This window comes from Acanthaster planci, linkage group LG07 (assembly GCF_054643075.1).
Source record: "Acanthaster planci isolate LZ-2023a linkage group LG07, COTS_SCS, whole genome shotgun sequence".
In the NCBI taxonomy this organism is placed as follows: Eukaryota; Metazoa; Echinodermata; class Asteroidea; order Valvatida; family Acanthasteridae; genus Acanthaster; species Acanthaster planci.
The window spans coordinates 18,627,147-18,642,892 of NC_141783.1; the positions used below are offsets into that span (position 1 = coordinate 18,627,147).

At 41.7% G+C, this 15,746-nt stretch overlaps 1 protein-coding gene across 1 annotated transcript in view; it reads left to right on the plus strand.

The window, feature by feature from the left end:
• LOC110980349 (polycystin family receptor for egg jelly-like) overlaps positions 1-15,746 on the plus strand; it is a 48,993-nt gene that overhangs the window by 10,041 nt on the left and 23,206 nt on the right. The window contains exons 4-16 of the mRNA XM_087139274.1: positions 776-1,005; positions 1,570-1,733; positions 1,906-2,539; positions 3,310-3,497; positions 4,138-4,249; positions 5,071-5,220; positions 5,891-8,947; positions 9,634-9,796; positions 10,889-10,990; positions 11,205-11,389; positions 12,030-12,230; positions 12,791-12,921; positions 13,819-13,998. Of these exons, the coding sequence (XP_086995400.1) occupies positions 776-1,005; positions 1,570-1,733; positions 1,906-2,539; positions 3,310-3,497; positions 4,138-4,249; positions 5,071-5,220; positions 5,891-8,947; positions 9,634-9,796; positions 10,889-10,990; positions 11,205-11,389; positions 12,030-12,230; positions 12,791-12,921; positions 13,819-13,998 (5,497 nt within the window). The remainder of the gene's footprint in view (positions 1-775; positions 1,006-1,569; positions 1,734-1,905; positions 2,540-3,309; positions 3,498-4,137; positions 4,250-5,070; positions 5,221-5,890; positions 8,948-9,633; positions 9,797-10,888; positions 10,991-11,204; positions 11,390-12,029; positions 12,231-12,790; positions 12,922-13,818; positions 13,999-15,746) is intronic.

Consider the following 15,746-nt stretch of genomic DNA (forward strand, 5'->3'; position numbering starts at 1 on the left):
TTGTATACACATTTGAATTACGTAGGCCTACTTTAATTAAGATGAACAATTGGGCAGTGAGAGAAGGCCTTCAATGTAGACATACATCAGACAGTGTACGGTCTTCATCTTCAGGAAAGTAATTGTTAACCCTAACAGTCCTAAATCCTCCAATTTCAATATGATTTTACATACACCCTAAGGGGTTGTTCTCAAAATATGTTGTCTCATGCGTAAGAAACTGTCTCGATTATAAAAAAATGTCCATGGGAGTGAAGGCCTTGATTGGATGGCTTTTCTCTTCAAGTTGCATGAAATAGTGGCATAGTGGCCAGGAAGTTTGAATTTGGTTGGTCAGTGACGTTGTGTGTTCATCTGCACGTCTGTTGTCCGGTTTTTCATGGATGGATTACTTGCAACAGAAGGGATGTCCGTCCAGATACATGCATCAAACTATTTTAGTTTTTAAGCAGTGTAACCAAACTAATTGGCAGGATGCAAGTTTTCAAATGGATATGTCAAACTTTAGGTTTGGCAACTACAGTTAAACCAGCCTAGATCTTTCAAAATCCACAAGAGTCTTCAGAGAATTTTGCAGGATAAAGAATAGAATTCAGTCACCTGTCAACAATGGTTTTTAATACTTCTAGAAAGTTTTAGCATAAAGAATAAGATTTATTGGTTTATGCGCTGTTAAGATTTTCAGGAATTAGGTCTCCCAACAAGAATGCTCAGAAGTCAGAGTTATATTAAGAATTATATTATATTATATTATTTTGATCTTTACTCCTTCCAGATCTCCAGGTCTGGTTCATATGACAGCCACTGTACTTGATGTTGCGAAAGCCCCCTACCCAGCCTCATCATACCTGAAGGTCCATCTCCCCATCATTGGTATCAAGAGACTCTGTCCAGTTGTTGTGCTGCAGGGAGAGGTGTTCGACTGCGAATTTGCCATCTATGGAACTGGAACTGAAGTCTCTGTGGACATCGAAGGAATCCACAGCTTCAACTTGACACTGGCCGGTTAGTCATATGTAACCCAATGAGAAGCAGTACTCTCAGTTTATTCCTTTTTATATTCGGCATTTTGCCCTTCACCATCGTATGTTTATAAACACTTTATACTCGGTATGATCTGAAGGCCTGTGAATAAAATACATGTAAGACGGCAGTGGTTGAGTTTGTGTAGTCTCTCATGCTTTAGTCCATGCCTCCTTCTTTTCTAGTTGGAAACCCAGACCAGTTTGGTACATGTTAACTGTAGGGAAGAGTGTTGCCTATAGTGGTTAAGGTTTGGGCCTCATGACTAGATGGTCAGGAGTTTGGATGCAGCTGCCGTTCATAATTTGTGACCTTGAACGAGTCACTTCACCCCTACTTGCCTCTCACCCAGGGATATAGATACCCACATAATGACATTGAGTGGGAACAACAGGGTTGGGACTGGCATCCGATGCAAGAGGAAAAAGAAACATTCTCAGTTGTTTCGTGCAGTGAAATGGGAGGAGAATAACGACCTGATGAGCCATATTGGCTCCAAATGGACTTTTTATCCACCAGTTAACTAGTCTCTTTCTTTCATAACAGATGCGACTGTTTGGATGGTGGGCCCCAGTCTAGACCAGACTACCCAACCACCAGAGCCAGATGTTCAGGGCGTTTTCATTAAGTTTGTGGGCAGGATGACAGAGGATGCCATACTAGTTGGTTGGGAGGTTGTGGTGAAAACCCCAGGATTGATCACGTTCATGGTAACTTGTATGTTTATATCTTGCATCTTACGTCTGTGCTCATTGTAAAGAGTCCCTTATTAAACCATCTTTTTGGTATTTTGTAAAATGTTGAATTCTGTCACTGCTCATGTGTAAATGATCCCTTAACCCGCAGTGATATGAATCCAATCAAGGTGTTTCTCCTTACCAGGTTTACAGGCCTCAGCCAGTACCAGGCCAACAGTTTTGCCCTCGAACCCTCGGCTACATCGATGCATTGGCACAGTGCCTGCAGCAACCCAGTCTCAGACAGCACAAGTGCATTGCGGGGGAGACATTCAGCTTCACAAAGCGTTCCTGCTTTGACACTGGCACCAATGTTATCATCGATCCCGATGCCTCTCAGCCTGAGGTCTTAACTTACACCGAGGTGTCCAGGTTCAATTTTACAACCGACGAACCGGGCATGCAGTTCATTCCGTTGTTGGAAGAAGAGAGGTTGGAGCTACAAGCAGGAGACCTGGTCGGTTTCCTGTCTCGGGGAATCAGTGTGATTCATCACATTCAACCTCAAGTTGCCACTGATGGTGACATTTACTTTCAGGACAGTGGAGCAATTTCTGTGTCTCCCAATCCCTCCCCTAGTACCAGACAGTATCTCTACCGTGCAGTTGCAGTGCAGCCGTCAGTGCTCCACGTTAAAGGAATGTACGCCAAGAATAGCACGTTAGGACCCCGTAACATCGCACTGTCAGCCAAGAATGCTGTGAGCAGTAAAACATTGGCCACATCTATCCGTGTTTCAAATGTGATCGATAACGTGACGCTCACAGTCACCGGAATAGGTAAGGACTCAAGAACAAATACTTGCACATATTGGCATTGTTTTGTAAAATGTGAATTTTATTACCTTGGTGCACATGTGCAGATATTTTGCATCACTTTCTCCCATAGGGGTTAAGCAGGGTATTTCATACATGTAGTTTTTAACGTACTTGAAGGCTGATTCATACTTGTGTAATGTGTGATATCAGATGAACTATTTGTGTAGCAAACTCGCAAAAATTTGACACATTCAACTCAAGCGAATATCGGTGTAAATGTTTTGTGACTTGAAATTCTCTTGAAGTATGAACTGGCTTCGACCCTTCATTAAAAAATGTGACTATGCTCTTGAAACAAAGGGAAAAGAAATTGCACTTCAGTTGCCGCATATGTGAGGTCTGTCACTCGCCCGACTGTGATCTGGTAATAGGTAGCATTTATGGGCATTCTTCATTGCATTTTACAGCTCCCTTTCTTTCGGTTCTGAAAAAAAGTTGAGTTTTCATCACAAATTGCACCCCAGGCACCAGAATACCAAAATTTGAATCGTGGCTGGATGGTATTGGAACGTTTGAACCAGTTTGTGGGTTTTTTTCACATTTCATTTTCATTTTTTGAGCTTTAAGTCCAAGTGTCACATGGTAGAACCACCACTACTTTCTGTATTTGCGAGACTTTACCATACAGGAGCAGTTGGACTATCTTTCAATTGCTGTTCGAGTAGTGTTTCTCACAGTACTAAAATGTTCCAGCTGCATGTACTTTCATTATTCCTTTCTTTCCTTCAAAGCTGAGACGTATGAGACTGTTGGCTTGGAAGTTGATTATGATGGCAAGGCAGTCGCTGTAGAATGGAGCATGGGCGATGGGACGATCTACAACACCACCGAGAACTCAACTATTTACCAGTGGAAGATTGCCGGCATTTACAACGTCACTGTCAGGGTTATCAACTATTACAACTCCGAGTCTGAGACAGTACGTAATATGTGCTTGGGGATTGCCAGAGGAGCTCGGCTCTTTTCACAAAGAACTAGGATTGATCTAAAATTTGTTATGGAAAGCATTAACTAAGGACAGATGCTGCAAATGATTGTTAGAAACAAACCCGTTATTGATTGAATGCTTTGCATCTGTCATGACAGTTTACCGTAGCTGTAACTTTAAGCAAATGGGAGATTATTTTCATGCCTTGTGGAATACAAATGTAACTGTGAGAGTGAATTCTTTTCAAGTTTTTCACTCCGATTCACAGTGTTAATCTTTCAAATGCAGTGTACTGTATTGTAAAATTAAGGTGATTCAAAACCAATACATTTATTATGACATAAAAACCAAATAGCAGAAAGAAGTTAAATATCCAGGGATCAAATATATAAGTTGTTGGTTACTTCAAAGGGATGTGTCCCGTTATCTCACATTCATGAAGTGTTTAATGAAATCATTTTGAGAACCCATCATACTTATGACTGACTGTTATTCAGCTATGGATCTAAGTTATGATGAATTTGTTGAAACGAAAAATAAGCGCTGAACAAACGAGTAACAATTTTCATTAACGACAGTGAGCAACTGTTCCTTAATTTGATGAGAAAATTTGTTGTGTACTTCTCTACAGAAACTCATTATAGTTCAGGAGAGAATCCTTGGCCTCAACTGGACCACTCCAGGACTTGGAAATCCAATCCCACTCAGTAGTGAGGCAGTTCTCGAGTGGCGTGCTGACAATGGTAAAACATTAGTTTCTCTTCTGTGATCTCTGTGAAGATCATAGTTGGCTGTTTCTTTTGAATTTGTGCTCAGGTGTTGAGATTTCCTACTCATTCTCACTGTGATTAGTGACTTACTTTTACTGAATTTGGTGATCAACAAATCAAGATATTCGAAAAAATTCTGCACAGTTGAGTTGGGTGTTGTACCATTACTGTCAGTCTTCAGGCTAACACAAAAAGAAGCTAATTTGACACGAAGCGTTTGCAGTCAAATTTGCCTAAGTGGAAATGGTGTTAACGTCCGGGAATCGCAGTACAAATATTGTGTTCGGACATCACATATTTGCATTCATGTTTGCTTTCATGCCGATTGGGCTCAACAGGGGCTCCACTCCACTCTATACAAACATTTGCAGCATTTGAAGTCTGTTTGTAGTGACCAATGGAAAATCATGCTCAGAAGTTGACAGTGCTTAGAGAAATGAAATGCACCTGACATATTTAATAGGTGTAAAAGACAAGGCATTCTGCTTTGTGTATGCTGTAATAAGTGAACCAGTCTAACTCTTCAGTGATATGCATCTAGCACTTTCTGTATTCATTCATTGATTGTTTTTTAGGGTCTACATTGGGTGAACGCTGTTGGGCAAAATTTAATCTACACACTTTAAAGGAAAGTAGAATACTTTTCTTTTAAAATTGGAATCATCGTTATCATCAGAATCTTGGCTGAAACTTTTTCAGGTGGGAGTGATAAGAAAGCCACCTCATTACCAGAGAATACAGTTCCGAATAATATTCATTCAGTTGTCACAGTCTTCTGTTATTTGTTTTCGAAGGAACGGATGTTCAATATGTGTTTGAATTTGACTGGAACCTTGGAGGATCCCTCACCAACTTGACATTTGGGGGCAGTGGGGTATACGTTCCTTCACTGCCTACCTCAGACTGGGCACTCTCTAACTTCAGAATTGAGATGTCAGAAAATGGTATGTAGCTGTTAATTTTTTTTATAAGCATGAGCATCTTTTGCTTTTGATGAAAAACACAATGGAGGTTTAAATCAAATGTCTGCACAGATCTTCATATTTTCGTCCTTCCGTTGACTATTGGACCAGGAAGTATTTTGAAAAATGTAGATCTTGTTTAAGCTAACGTTTTGCGAATAGTCTTGTGTTGTTATTAGCTTATGCAACATACGGAAACTTTCCTCTTGCCCAGTTTGGAATCGAAAAAGCGGAATTTGTTAGCATTAAACCTGCAGGAAAATGAGATTCTGTAATACATCATAATTGGCCCAAAATTCACTACAGAATGATTAAGCTATGAATAAACCATGAACTTCGATTTTGTATTTCAAAAAGACACTGTCATTAGCGCCATGTGTATTTCATGGTTGGAATTTCAAAACAATTTCGTTATTCTTCAACAAAGTCATATCTTGTTATTGCAGCTACTGATGTGATTTTCGTGCAGATTTAGGGGACTTTAAATTTGATTATGGAAGTGTGTTTCTTTTAAATTAGGTAAAAATCCTTCCCATTCTATATACCACTGTTTTTCCCCGTGCCCATCATACCTGATTTTTTTTTAAAACCTATTGCAAATTGTTTTGTAATAAATGTAAAAGTCCCACAATTACATCATTCTGACCCACAGCTTTGATGGGTGTGACCACCTTCTACCCAGATGGTCATGGTAATCTCAGCGTTTCTCTCCACATTTTCAACCTTGTGAGCAACATGCGTATTTTCACAAGTCTCATCATCCAGTCTGTGATTACTGAGTTCAACGTTCTTGATGTCCCATCGCAGACATTTGGCGACGACATCTTCCTGGTGTATGAATTCATGAGTGGTAGTGACATCGTAGTAGATTTGACTATTGATGGTCATGTGATACGTGGCACCTGCATCACTACCTACCTCGCTGGCAAATGCATGCTGGGTTATCAAACAGAATACTTTGAAGACGGTGAATACAGCATTGAATTGTCGGCTTACAATGACATCAGTGGACCAGCTGCAGTGGTGAGAAGTATCACAATTGAGGTTCCATTTGACAGCAGGAATCTGAGTGTAGAATTCTCCCCAGCTTATACCATTCCCACTGGATTCAGTCTCAACATTGCTTTTGGCCTCACACAAGGGTCCAATGTCAACTACAGAGTTGACTTTGGAGACGGTAGCAGTCCAAAGACTGGGCTTTCCTCTTGTTTTCCTTTTGGGGGCAGTGACAAGCGCAACGTCAGCCATGTCTTTTCCAATCCTGGGAGGTACATCAGTGAGGTGCACGTTCAGAATCTCGTCAGCAGTGCCAGTTACAGTGCGGAAGTCAGGGTGCAGAACCCAGTGACATTCTTGTCGCTGGACAAGCCCATTTATGGAGATGTCATTGGCATTGAGGAAGGGGGTGCCTTTAAGATCATTTTCATATTTGATATCCGTGATGGGAGCAGTGGCTTGCCACCAACAGATGCAACAGCAGCATATTTCTTTCAAGATGGTTTTTATGAAAACCAAACCTTAGATGCCGGAAACACTGGTCTCTACCCTATTACTCAGATGTTGCAAGTACCAGGGCATGGCTTGTATAATGGCCATGTCAAAGTCTCCAACCTTGTTAGTGAAGTGGAATTTGGATTATCAGTGGAAGTTGACGAACTTATTGAAAACTTGCAGATTGTGCCCGTTGATGGGTTTGATCTTGTCGTGGATGAAGAGCTTCACTTTAATCTAAGTGTGTCCTGGGGCTCACGAATTACATTCACAGTTGACTTTGGGGATGGTACATCAACTTCGCAGTTCAGCGAAAAGAGAGGAATACAGGTGTCACATGTATATGGGGCTATTGGTGAACTTCACATCCAGGTGAATGCGATAAATAGTTTAGGGACAGCATCAGCCAGGGAGCTTGTCAGATTGTTCTACAGGGTGAAAGGGTTTTTCTTGCAAATGCCAATCCTGAATAGTCTTCCTCCAAGCGGTACTCTCACCATAGAGTTCTTGTTGTACATTGAGAAGAGCATTAACCTGCCAAATAATGCCACCGTAAGTATAATTTTCGATGATGGGGAGTCATCCGTCTATGCCCTGGCGACGACAGTCATGAGGAGACCAGAATTGAACACAGACACAGCGGTTCATGTGGCCAGCTTTCCCATGACATACAACAAAACTGGGAAGTTCACCATGGCTGCCAGAATTGCCAACCCAGTAAGCTCTATGGATCTTGCAATCGAGTTCTGGATTTATGAGGTAATCTCTGACCTGGAAACATTCGTCAAGTACAACCATCTCCCCGGGGGCAATATCAGCAAAGGTGATCCCACTTTCGACCAGGAGCCTTTTGAGTCCGATGGATTGTATATTCCGATTGACCGTGCAGTTGTCCTCATCGCCACGTTTGCGTCTGGCAACGACCTCACCTTCACCTGGGACTTTGGCGAAACTCCAAGCCAGTACAGCGTGACGCATGAGCCCCGGGAGATCTACTGGTACAGGGACCCAGGGATATACACTATCACTCTGAATGTATCCAACCCAATATCTCACATGGTGGCCAACATAACCATCCATGTGCAAGTCCCTGTAAGGGACGTCATGCTGACTCTCCTCGATATTGGCGACAAAACCAGCAATGTGACAATGTACTTTGAAGTGCAGACATCCCTCTTGGGGATGGATGCGTGCTACCGAGTCGATTTCCAAGACTCGCAAATAGCCCCAGTTATTTTCTTTGGATCTGAGACAGTCTGCAGGGAAACTTATCGGACAGAAATCAGTTATTCACAGTATCCTTTCATTTTTGAGCCACTAGACCTTCTTGGAATGTGGGAAGAGAGCAGGTTAGGAAATTTTAACGTGACAAATATTTATGATCGCCATGGTAATTACAAAGTCTCGGTGACAGGCAGTAACATTGTGTCAGAGTCCACTTTCATCCTGCCTCAGTATGTCGCCAAGCCTGACTGCTTCGTTCCAAAGGTGTCTGTGAATGAATCCAACTTGTGTGATGGCATTCTCTACAAATGTGCCAGAAACACATATTTCCGTGTTTACCTAGCCTCTTCGCAAATCACCGTGGATTCGGACGTCTCACTGAACTGCAAAAGCAGCAACAAGGCTTGGTATGATTGGTCCATTTCTTTCTTGGGGCACAACCCAAGGACAGAGGGACGAGTCTATGATCTCCCCGATGACGTCGTTACAGCCGGTTTCTCTCTTGGAAGTTTGACTATTAAACCAGCCTCCTTGAGATATGGCTGGTATCACTTTGAGCTCAATGTGACCATGTACCAGGAATACCCGCCGATTTTTGCCATCGACTCCACGTACATCCGGGTGAAACCCTCCCCTCTGGAAGTCCACATCTACGGTGGAGAAGTGCGGACTATCAGCCACAACAACACCATCACCTTGGATGCGGAGCGGCTGACATATGATCCCGACGTCCCCCGTGGCAGTCCCAATCCAAACGAGTTCAAATTTGTTTGGCTGTGTCGCCGCAAGTCTTACTACAGCACTAGGACTGGAAACACAACTGATAACATAGAACCCTTTGAGGTTTGGGACAGATTCTATGAGAGCCTCAAAAAAGATGACCTAGACAACAAAAATGATGAAATTGATGCAAGCGATGCTCTGGCGGAAGGTATAGTGGATCGTGGAGGATGCTTTGGCTTGTCCCAAGAGGCTAATATACCAAAACCTGGTGGTAAGTCATTCGAAAGAAACATTAATACAAAACAGTGCGTATCGCATGTTGCCTGTGACAGCTTTTGGTGAAATAAAAGAGATGAAGTATGCTTGAAACATTCCGGGATGAACTCCTGAAGTATGCAAAATTGCAGTGGTGTGCAGGGGGTTAAAGCTAATAACATTTGTTATGTCATGATTGATGGAAAACTGAAAGGTAGACATGGTAGAGGGACTTTTCAACAGCCTGAGATAATGGAGTAAATCGGCATTCATGAATGCCTGAGACAGTTTAGCCATTCCTTTTGGTCGAGATCCTGTCATGTGGTTGTCTTAAATATTTGATAAAGCACTGGCTGGTTGATAAAAACACTTTTCGAAGTCGCATGAAATTCAGCCCCCATGAAGTCTGGCCCCTTTTCCCATGCATTGGTTGAATGTTCACAATTTTTACTTGTGTTATGGTAGTATGACTAATTCACTCCGTAGTGGCTCACTTCTTTGCCATCTCCAACTGTACATGCAACAGGCCCAGTCATGGACCTATATTTGCCCTCTTGTTCAATGTCTACAATTGCATTCAAACCCTCAGACAAAGACAATGTCTGGATTACTTGCACTGCGTGGACTCTATTAGGCTCTCAAAAGAACTCAATGGGAGATTTGAATGATATATAAAGCATGGAATAAAAACTGTTCTGGCAGGAAAACTGAGCTTCACAACGGGGAGGATCACATTCAGCACTGTACCGATGTACTATAATATGCAATACGAGCTGAAAGTTGCTGTCATCAAAGGCAACAGAGTGGGTGAAGACACACAAATTCTGGATGTCAAGGAGGGAAGACCACCGATACTGCAAACATTGTAAGAATAGGATAAATGCTTCACTGTTTCTTTACATCTTGTAGATGCATGGCCGTTAATTAGTGGGGATGGGGATGCATGGCCACCTTTTTAGGCACTGTCTTAATCTATTTCATCACAGAGGCCGGCGTTTTGACGGCCTTTGCAGACTTCAGGCTCCCCTTTCAAAAGTGTTTGACACTCGTGCCAACCGTACCAGTAATGCTGGTTGTACAAACACGAGGTTACTCCCTTTCCACAAAACAGTTGTCAGGGGCTTGTAGGGGCATTTGGGGGTTAGGGTTATTGTATAAAATGGAAGAGAAGCCGTCATGGAAACCATCAACTCAACAGAGTGTTCACAGTGCCTAAAAGATGAATATTTCGCCAAGATTTCTTCATTACAGAGATGCCCACAACAGTGTCGTAGTTGAGTCCATCACAAGTCATTCAGTCTGAAGCCAGTTCACAAGTTATTGAAGTAAATTAGGACAAGTGATTCTTTTGTCACTGTTCGCTGTTACGTGTACTTATGACCGGTCTTGTGAAGGGACTTGTGAAAGGACTTGTGATGGACTGGACTGCAATCTGCTCCACTTGAGGTAGGTTGTGTAGGTTGTGAGGTACCCAATTGGATTCCAATTGATTCCAAGCAAAAGCAATAGGTTTTGGAAATGGTTATTGAATTGGTAAGTGAATTGGATCCAATTGATATGTGAATTGGATCCAATGGGTGAGTGAATTGGTCTCTGTAGGTAAATGAATTGGACCTTTTCAGTTGGGCAAGAAGTTGCTTTTACCATTGCATTCATGAAAAAACTTGAAAGAAAGACACACTCAATGTTGGGAATGGATTGGGAAGGCATTAAAGTATCTTTAACTTCCAGAAATGGTTTTAAACTGGGGCTTTGTCCAAATTACTCAGCTGCGGCTTGAAATGGCACAAGTCTATGGTAATGGCTGCAGCCAATTCCCAAGGACTTGTGTATAATTTCGAACCACAGCCAGGTACATGTATTTTGGACAGGGCCTTTAGTTACGTCCATGAATTGAAATAAATCACTGTAGAGGGAATAGTTTTTGATAAATGTCCTTGTCATTCTCTTCGTAAAGTTGCAAGGTGAACTGTAAGAAGAAACTGAACCCCTCCAATCGTTACTCACTGGAGTCGCAGGAGGCTTTTGGTGGAAACAACTTCTTCAGTCTGTACTACAAGTAAGCTCTTCAAATGAAGAAAATGTGCTTTTGTTAGATTGGTTGTAAGTAGGCCTCTACTTAGACAGGTCTCCAGATGTAGCGGGCTAAAGTCTTGCAGAATCACTCTGACAAATAACGGTTGCAGGAGTTGTGCTCACTTGTCAGGGTAACAAGGTTGAGTAAAGTCAATACAAAGTACACTGTTCTCCCCCCTAAAAAAATGTTATTCTAGGTGGGAAATCTATTCGCAGTCGAGCAGTGGTCAGTGGGACTTGGAGCCCGAAGACAGTTGGATAGAATTTGCAAGGACACCCCCAGACCGGGCCAACTTTGTCATTGAGCCAGGCTTCTTCAAAGAAAAGATGAGGTACCGCTTGAAGCTGATTGGGTCCAGAAATCCAGATCTTTCCAATTCAGGTAACCTTGAAACAGGACTGGATTGCTTGAATTGAATATAAATAAGTGCATGTAATCCTAAAACAATATGGCACATTGTGCTGACTAAATAACCGAAAGGTGTAAGAGTCTTGATGAAAGTAGACTCACCGTTAAGTTGTACTCTTGCTTATTTTTTTGAGCTTGGAAGTGTACTACTCGTGTTAACACAAGTAGTGACATGCTCTGAAGCAGCCTTGTGTGTCCAAGTGCTGTGCTTGAGTTCAAAAATGGGAAGAAATCAAGAGATGCAAGTGAGACAACAGCAACAACAGTAAAGCAAAAAACGAGGGATTTCTTGTTGTCAGTGCTGACTTGAAAATTAAAATGCTTTATGCAATGTCAGCTTCTGTCAAAAGTGGATGGGGAAGAGCGATAAGGGCCGGGGGGAGCCATAAGCATGTTTCATTTCCCTTCATTCCAGAGGCATGTAAAAAGGCCCCAATAAGACCTCATCCTTAGCAAAGTCATAAAAGGCTGCATGAAAAATTTCAAAATTATTTCCCCCCCTCAAAAAACAACCGATTTGGCCCCCTCCCCAAAAAAACCCAAACTAAAAACAAATTGGTTCTGCGGTCGCCCTTGGCTTTTGCATAGTCTGTCTTACTCGTCTCTTCCTCAGGATCAGTTGTGGAGGAAGTACTGGTCAACGATCGCCCCAGCAGCGGTACCTGCTCTGTCACTCCCAAAGAGGGCCAAGTACTCACAACAGATTTTGACATCTGGTGTGAAGGCTGGGTTGATGTGCCTGAAGACCTACCTCTATCCTATACATTCAAAGTGAACGGCACCAGTGCATCTTCTATGCGAACTCTTCATGCAAGTAAGCACTGGTTCTTTAACTCCGCCAGTTCGTGAGCTGTTTTGTCCATTAGCACATGTCTGGCAGGAGTAGACGGTGTTGTAGTCGAGACCTCTTAAGACAATCATAAGAACCCATGAGGCCATCACAAGACTAATGCTAGACTTCCAGTCTGAATTCAAGGTAAAGGATCTTCAAATGAACTGCAACAAACGCCTTCCTTAGTCACACTGTGACTTGTGACTGGTCTTGTGACTGGTCTTGTGACTGGTGTTGCAGTCTGATGTCTGGTCTTGTGAGGGTCTGGACCGTACTACAACAGTGGGAGTAGATTTTTTTTTCAATTTAGAATCCGATGATATTTTAAAAAAATTTATGTGCAAATGACAACAGACTAGAGCTTTTCCCACTCTAAACAGGCATGCAACCTTTCCTGGGATCAGCTGATTTTACTTCACACTCAAGTTATTGAAAATTGAAATACACAGTGCAAGGTCTTGTGAAGATTAGAATTTCCACGTTTTGTCAAAGTCCGGGTTGCACGCCTGTCTATAAGAACATTGCATTTGTTTTCAAAAAAGGCACCAAACCACGACTTGTTCAGCCGACCAAACTAAATCAGGGCCTTCCGGAGAACAACTGCACGGTGCAGATCACCATCGACGTAACTGATAGCTGGGGCTGTTTCGAGACCACCTACCTGGAAGTAAAGGTATGTAGGCCTACAGTTAATTTGTGATTATACACCAGGAGGGAGTAATATTTGTAATATTTAGCACCTTTCAAATTCTCACAGATTCTGTGTATTGATTTGGTTATACAGCTTTTTTTATGTTTGCAAATTTGTTGGGCAATATTACTGTGTGCTCTGACAGTGCTTAGCAAAACAATGTTAATGCAAGCCCCATTATTTGTGCAGCTCATGACTGCCAATAAATCAGTTCCAAGAATCGAATTATTTCCAAGGATGGAATCCCCTTTCTCTTGCACGGGCCGTTTTCTAATCTTATGTTGCAAATGTTGAAGCGTTTTTTAAGGCTGCCGCAGAGTCAAGGCAGGATAGAGTTTCTCTAGGTTTCTAGGCTCCAGCATTTTGTGGACCCTACTTTGCCATAGGCAGGATAGAATTTTCTCTAGGTTTCTAGGCTCCAGCATTTTGTGGACCCTACTTTGCCATAGGCACGGGTACCAATTTCATAGTGCTTGTAACCATTACAGCCTTGCATTTCATGCTGGGGGTAAGCAAATTGTGAAGCTTGTTCATGTTAAGTCAGCCAGTCTAAACTACGTAGGTGGCTTCTCGTGGTTAAGAACAGCAAACTTCACTCATAAATGTTATGAGTGCAGCTATATCTGTGTTTTATAGTGAAATAGTAATTTTAGTTTGCAGAAAAATTTGTTCTCTTGTTAGAAAAATTGATTGAACAAAATTAGGGAGGGGTTGGATTTGATGGGATATGTTACATGCATGTACACTGTTTGTCCGTAGGCCCTCTAATTTTTTTGTAACCCCCAAGTTTTTGTTGGCCCTACAGTGTGTAATGTAGAGCAAGGCCGCGGTAAATTAATTGAAGCAATTATAAGTGTGAAAACCCGATTCATTTTAAAGGTTAAGCCACCTAACATTAGCACGGATGTTACCAGTGAACTCAGAAGTATTCAAACCAGCATGGAGACTCTCTTTGCGGATGCCAAGAAGGAATCGGCAGCCAACCTTGTCATTGCTACAGCAGATTTCCTGAACACAGAAGCTGTGAACAACAGATCGAGTACAAATACAGGTCGGCGGGTATTTAAAAAGCAGTTAGCCATCTCCAAGGGTTAAAACCAAGTACATTCTCCTGAGATGTGTTTTCCTTATTGTAGTTGAAGCCCAAGATTTTTTCTTGTCATAAAGGTTTAAAGTTTTGAAAAGTCTAAGCTTAATAGACCGAAAACACTGGCCTTACGGTTTGTTGACATGTGCAAGCTTTCCTATGGGAACTTGGTGGATCACGTCCCACTTCGATGCTATAAGAAAGTGCACATGTAAATAAAGTGTAACATCATTTTACAAGGAAATTAACACCATCAGTTTTTATCAAATGTGCTAAAGGTTGTGCAGCTGATATCACAGAACTACAAAATGTTGCTCGAACAACATGTCAGGGCATAGACCTGCAAAATATAGGCCTAACACTTTTCAAATCCTTTCTATGAAAGTTAGTTTCTTAAAAAGCTGAAGGGTTCCACTTTACCATGAAACATTCCTTTCAGAACGTGGTTTACACATCCACAGATGTATTTTCATTCAAAACAGCAAAAATGAAGGCATTTTGTTTTACAATGAAGCCTCAAATTAGGTCCGAAAAGACTTTTAAGTGCCCACTGTTTAATTGAATATTTGTCTAAAGGTGACACTGATTGCGGTGATAGACAACATTTGTTTCTACTAAATTTGATAGCATAATATAGAAGCACCAGAAAAGGGTTTGCAGTTGGCTGCTACAACTATGGCTGGCCATCAATACAAAAGTAAAAGTATAACTCACAATGTGTTAAAAATGCCACACAGCTATCGGAACACCAAATAATAATACACGTAGTACTAAATGAAAATACAACCATCTTTAAAATGGATGGGACAAATGTCTCTCTGAATGAATTTGAGGTAACATCGAAAACCAACCAAAAGGGGATATTTCTGCAAATTTTGGCAGCCCAAACAAGTTGTAGGTAACATGAAAGTGGCCTGCACTGCAGTGTGAAACCTGCTATGGAATGCATTGTTCATGTATGTGACAAAATTCATGCAGTTCAAAAATTGACTGCAGAATGCTCTACAATGGAATAGTTGTGCAGAGCCCTTGCCCCTTGCGTGCAAGAAAATATTTGTCTCTGTCAGTACAAATAAAACTGATGAAAATTTATTATCCTTTATTTGTACAGAGGACGTAGACTCCGACATTTCTCAAGAAAGGATCAAGGTGATGTATTTGTTTGGTCTTATTGTATAAAATCTCCTTCAGTAAGTCTGTGTAAAGTGGAAGATTTGGAATTTGTCAATTTAATGCTTGATTAACAATGTTGTAGTCGAGACCATCACAAGTAACCGTGTGAAAAATGACAAAGGAATACTTTAGTTGCAGTTCGTTTGAATAGTTTGTGACTTGAATTCTGACTAGAGGTCTTGTGTTGGTCTTGTGTGGTCTTGTTAATGTCTAAAGTGGTCTCGACTACAACACTGTTGATTAACCACATCAAGTCGGATGATGTGTAAACCAGCTGTGATTTTTTGTGCCCATCACCCAGATGGATGGAGGCGGTAATTGAATCTAAAGTCGCTTGTGGGATTCCCATTGCATTTGTACATTTACAGGGCAGGCCAGGATGTTGTAGCAAACCACACTCTGGGACATTGTCTCAGGGTTTCTAAAAAGTAGTGACGCAGTAAGAAGTGTCACAGAAATCTGGGACAAATGACCACCAGTGGTCAGCATTTATAAAGTCCAACTTTTACCTGTGGTTGTGGTTACTTGTTGATTATAAAGTTTGTAT